Source organism: Salvia hispanica, chromosome 1, assembly GCF_023119035.1.
Source record: "Salvia hispanica cultivar TCC Black 2014 chromosome 1, UniMelb_Shisp_WGS_1.0, whole genome shotgun sequence".
NCBI classification, from domain to species: Eukaryota; Viridiplantae; Streptophyta; class Magnoliopsida; order Lamiales; family Lamiaceae; genus Salvia; species Salvia hispanica.
In genome coordinates this window covers 2,684,824-2,690,823 of record NC_062965.1, presented here as the reverse complement: position 1 = coordinate 2,690,823, position 6,000 = coordinate 2,684,824, and the positions used below count along the sequence as shown (strand labels likewise).

At 36.5% G+C, this 6,000-nt stretch overlaps 1 protein-coding gene across 1 annotated transcript; it reads left to right on the top strand.

Annotated features, from left to right (window-relative positions):
* The first annotated feature begins 2,467 nt into the window (after nt 1-2,467).
* LOC125202368 (protein phosphatase 2C 37-like) lies at nt 2,468-4,263 on the top strand. The gene is made up of 3 exons (XM_048100751.1): nt 2,468-3,258; nt 3,354-3,459; nt 3,801-4,263. Exons 1-3 carry the CDS (start codon nt 2,581-2,583, stop codon nt 4,085-4,087), a joined length of 1,071 nt encoding a protein of 356 aa, XP_047956708.1. The 5' UTR covers nt 2,468-2,580; the 3' UTR covers nt 4,088-4,263.
* The last annotated feature ends 1,737 nt before the right edge of the window (nt 4,264-6,000 follow it).

Here is a 6,000-nt window from a genome sequence, read left to right as displayed (position 1 = left end):
GAGATAACATTTGATTTTCAAAATAATAAAATAGATACATAATTTTTTAAATTTAAAAGAAACTAAAAAAATAGGGTAATTCGGGAAATTTGGGTATACCTGATCGGATATCGGATTACCCGATACCCAATAATCCAAAAATCCTATACCCTATCCCGAAACCCGAAAAATCGGACAGTAGATAACCAAATACCCGATATTTTAGATTCGAATATCGGAGTATCCAATTCCCGATATCTATTTGACTCAAAAATACAATTTCGATTCTACCTATATTTCATAAAATGTGTTATTTATACGAAAGACACAAATTAAAAAACCATCCCACTTCAAAATTTTGAGGGAAACACAAATTCAATTCATTTCAAAACTCTTGACTAAAATAAAGTAGTCGTATATATGCATAGATTAGAGAGAGAATTAGTTGTAAGAAAGGGACACGCGTCGCAGTGAAGGAAGAGAAGTGTGATATTCTGCTGGCCTTCCATCATCGATGAGTTGAGATTTGGTCCCTTACGTGTCACAGACACACATCTCTCTTCTTTTCTTACCACGTCGTACCTTTTCCATTTCTGACCCACACTCTCACTATTCAGCGCGTTCATTCCACTCTCTCTTTTCAAACAAATATCTTCCCATTATTGCAAGAGAAAGGGGGAAAAAAATCTTGCTATAGTGCTTTTATTATGATCAATAGGTTGTAGGTGATGCATTAAAATGATTCAAACGATGGAAAAATTTATTATGCTATGCCCTTAGATGATGATTGTGTGTTTATATTTTATGGATAATATTGCATGAAAATGTGGGTAAAGAGTGTGAGATATCCCTGATTTTATAGTTGATAAAATGGAAATTCAGAAAAAAAATACAAGTACTTTCCTACGAAATGAGCACATTCTTCTAACACAAATTACATAACCAAAACGAAATTAAAATATGTAATGTTACATTAAATTGAGTTGGTTTGACTATAGTTTAAGTGCTGAATTCATTTTATAATGGCCTTACGGTTTGATTAGTTCAACAAATTTTACTATTGAAAATTGAAATCGGTTTGATAGTCAACTTTAAGCTCAAAATTATTTGATTTTGTTTCTAGATGTGTAATTAATTTTTTATGATTTGAGGGAACATGGAGAGTGAGAATTAAATCATAAATGACTCCTTACATATAGGAAGTTATTCACGGTGTTTTAATTTTACAATGAGAAGTAATAATAATTTATCATTACTATCATGATGACTCAAACGGTTTAATTGGGATAATAAGCGTCTTGTAACTTGAAAATTTTAGTTTCAAACTATCAAATGATGTAATTCACCATGGATATTATAATTATAATTAATCAAATATCATATTCAGAATATAGCTTTTCAAATGTTATAGTAACATATAAATAAAATTAAATATTCCATAAAGCCTAGATTTGCTCAGAAATGAAACATTTATTTTTTGGTACGAGATTTTATGTAGCGTGGTTTTATGAGTTAGTGATAAGAAATTAAAATAAGAGAGATGGAAAAATAGAAATGATGTTTCCATTTTAGAAATTTCATTTTTCATGGTACAATCTAAAAAATGCTAAAACGTTTAATTTAAAACTTTTAAACTCAAAAGTTCAGAAAATATAGTTTCGGTTACATTCATCCCCCAATCAATAATATGGATTTCAGAGAGCATATACACGTGACAACTTATCGATGAAAGCCTAACAAATTTAATACTCCCTCCATCCGTGAAAATTAGTCACTTATTTTTTTTTCGTCCGTCCCTAAATATTTATTATCTTTTACTCTTACCATTTTTGGTAGTGGATCTCATATTCCTCTAACTTATTCGCACTCACATTTTATTGTAAAACTAATATATAAAAATAGGACTTACATGCCACTAACTTTTTCAACTCACTTTCTATTTACATTTCTTAAAATTCATGTCGAATTAAATGATGACAAATTATGAGTAACGGAGGAAGTACAATTTAGTATTCACATTTTTAAATTGCCAGACAAACAACGCTTAAAATAGTTGTATTTTCGAACATGAATGAATCATATCAATACATTTGGCTGTACTTCTCAAATTTTAATTCATGAAATGATGAAATATCTATCTTAATTGTTTGGGCACACGCGCTCGGTAAAGGAGACACGAAGGCGAATATCGAACCTAGCGATGCCGCCACGTGTTGGAAATTGTGGGGAAAAAAGCATTTTTTAAATTATTGGTAGGCCTAAAAAAAGTAGGCGGGCCCCATCTAGGAAACCACTGCGTGTCACTACAGCAGGCCCCCATTTGTACCCGCTTCATTTCCCCACAAATCCGTGTACGATCCAGATCCAATCAGCCCATCACCTCAACGGCCCAGATCTCCCCGCCCTGCCCAATACGGTGCCGGGCAGCTGCCCGCAACCCGCCCTTCCGCATTGAAAAAGCAGATTTTCGATCGACTCTCCTTCATTAATTTTCCTTCTTCTTCTTCTTCGATTCGATTTGAAGCTGTGGTGATATTATAAATTCAGAGAAATCTGAGGGAATTATCAGTTAATCAACTAATTAGATCGGTGTAAATTGCAATGGCTGGAATTGTTGAGACGCAGACGACTGCTTCTCCTTTTGAGGGGAATTCTAAATCGAGGGGGAGGATGGAGATCCGTCGCATAAATTTCGATCTATCCGATTCGGCGATGGCGCGGCCGCCGCTGGGGAAGCGGCGGCGCGATGCGGCGGTTCGGAGCTCCGATCTCGAGGTGAAGCGATCGAGGAGGACGGAGTGTCCGAGATACGGCGTGACGTCGGTGTGCGGGAGGAGGAGAGATATGGAGGACTCGGTGGCGATTCGCCCTTCCTTCTGCGGCGAGGACGGTGATGGTGATGTTCGCGGCGGCGATTTGCACTTTTTTGGCGTTTTCGACGGCCACGGCTGCTCGCACGTGAGCAGGAGGTGCAAGGAGCGGATGCACGAGATCGTGAGGGGCGAGTACGAGAACGGCGACGCGCCGTGGGAGGATGCGATGGCGCGGAGCTTCAGGAAGATGGACGATGACGTGGCGGAGTGGTCGAGCGGCCTCGCCTCCACCTCCGACGACTCCAACTGCCGCTGCGAGATGCGCACTCCGCAGCGCGATTCCGTCGGATCCACCGCCGTCGTGGCGGTGCTCTCCCCCGAGAAGATCGTCGTCTCCAATTGCGGCGATTCTCGCGCCGTTCTCTGCCGGAACGGCGTCGCGATTCCCCTCTCCGTCGATCACAAGGTAGATATCGATTTTTTTGCTTGTTTCGTGTCGATTTTGGCAGTTAATCGTCGAATTATGATCTGATTTTACTGTTTTTTTGCTCGATTTTGCAGCCGGATAGACCGGATGAGCTCCGCCGCATCGAGGAAGCCGGCGGCCGCGTGATCTACTGGGACGGTCCTCGAGTTCTCGGCGTCTTAGCGATGTCTCGCGCCATAGGTGAGCTGAAGCTAAAATCCTACTCCCTCCGTGCCTGACACATTTCTTAGCCGGATTTTAGGAGTTATTAATTAATGTATTTAATTGGAGAGAGAAAAAGTGATCTAAGTATTAAAATAGAGAGGGAAAGAAAAGTTAATATTTAGAGAGGGAAAGAAAAGTTAATATTTAAATAGGAGTGAGAAAAAGTGGTTAGGTGTATTAATTGGAGAAAGAAAATTATAATTTAACGAAAATGTGTCATCTTAAATGGAACTTAAATGGAACAAGGGACAACGAGAACCATTTTCACAAGCCATTAGCTCCGATCTGATAATTTTACTGATATGATTAAATTTCAGGTGACAGTTATCTGAAGCCGTACGTGATACCGGAGCCGGAGGTGACGGTTACGGATCGGACGGGGGAGGACGAGTGCCTGATCCTGGCCAGCGACGGGCTGTGGGACGTTGTCTCGGACCAGACCGCTTGCGGTGTGGCTCGGATGTGCCTACAGTCTCGGAAAGGGGAGAGCTCGAATCAGGCTTGCTCCGATGCATCGATTTTGCTGACGAGGCTGGCGCTTGCGCGCCACTCCGCCGATAATGTTAGTGTGGTGGTGGTGGATTTAAGGAAGACTACGCAATGAGTCTGTTATATTATACACATAATTTAATTTAATTTACTTATATGATTATAATTAGGTCGACTAATCTATATATTTGGGTGTAGCTATTGTTTTTAATCCCACCCTGATTAACTCATCAATTGTAACATTTCATTACATATACTGGAATGGACTCAAAAATGAGTTTGCTCTTTTAATTTGATCTAACAAACATATGTTAATATAAAAAATGAGTTAGAAATATCTATGCAAGTTCGGTCCTATTGCTAAACAAAGCTTAGGAAATAAGATGATTTAATTACAGGTTAGATGTGGAAAGATCAAATTTTGTTTAATTTCGCAACAATGAGAAAAAGCATTAGAAGATTTTAATTTGCCCACAATTATTTCACGACAAGGACTTTTGTTAGCCGTCGTTGATAAATTATTAATAATAATCCCTTGGCTTGAATTTAAAAAAATTGGGGAAAGAAGTTAGTGAATAGGAATCTTACTTTTTTATAATAATTTTTTTTTTACAAATAAATAAATTTTGTAAAAGATATGGTTGAGATCAAGTTAATAGAATGAGAGATTTATTATAGAAAAATATGATGGTGAATGAAAAAGAAAATTGAACCAATTAATACTATGAAATGTAGAAAGTATATTATATATAAATAATTATTTTTATTGAATAAGTGCAATATATCAAAATTTGTGATCTTTTTAATTGATTTTTAAAATTATTAACTTCAAGGTTATGCTAGTATGCTCCAATCTCCATTGTAGTGTGAAAACGTTTGTAAAAGTATATACTCATTTATCAACATCTTTTGCCACGTACCATGATTGTGGGATTTGATGCATTAATTCATTACCAATATGTTTTGAACACAAGAAACTTTTCTCAAGGGAAGCATCGTTGGAAACTGTCTAGTTCTTGCCAAGTGTTTGTGATTCACATTTTAATATTGAGAAATTAAAGGACACGTAAAATTGTTAGTATATTTTTTAAATAAAATGATCACGGTGGAATGCTATAGTGGCAAGAGAAGAATAATTAAAATTAGTTAGTTCTCTGAAAACGAAATTGTGTTGAATAATGTGATGAATTAAAAAATAAACTTTTAAGGTTCTAATATTTGTTAGCATGTGCCGACGGCCGACGCCATTCTTCGAAGAATGAAAGAGAAAATTTTGGACATTGAATGATGGAAGGGGGAGTATAACCATTTAATATTTATTTTAAAATAATCAGGAATTGTTTATGATTTATTCACGATACATTTGAATTTATTTATTATATTTTTTAGTAATTACCAAGGGTATTCATCGACGAGTCACTGAGCTGATTTGTAGGCACCTCATTTATTAATTAAATTGAAAACTTATTAAATAAAATAGTTGATGATTATATTAGTCTTTGATTTAAATCATTATCGAGGCCCGATTATAAAAGCGCAGTAAAGAGGCATATTGTAACCTTTATTGGAGTACCAAATTATGGGCTAGCTCTATATGAGTTTGATAACTTGTTAATTTTATCACTTTGTTTACTTTGAATTCTTTCCATCCCTTTGATAACACACCTTAATTTTCAGCAAACTTGAATTCCTTTACTTCCCAAATCCTCTTTCTAACATATTAAAATTTCTAGCAAACTTAGCCCAAATGGTGTGATGAGTAACATGGGATCCATCCATTCTTAATCAAATGGCCAGAAAATCGATCATTTTTTGGTACGGAGCAGTCTTATATCCTTTTGGTCTAATAAACAAAAAAAAATCAGCAACTATGACACATCAATTTATCTAGAAAAGCATAAATGGTTTGAGATGGATCTAAGTTTGACGATGAAGGCATGCAAACACCGTACATATGTTATAGCTCAGAAATATGAATTGAATAACCAAATAAAAGATAAAGAGATAACCAGGCAATTTGTGCAAGTG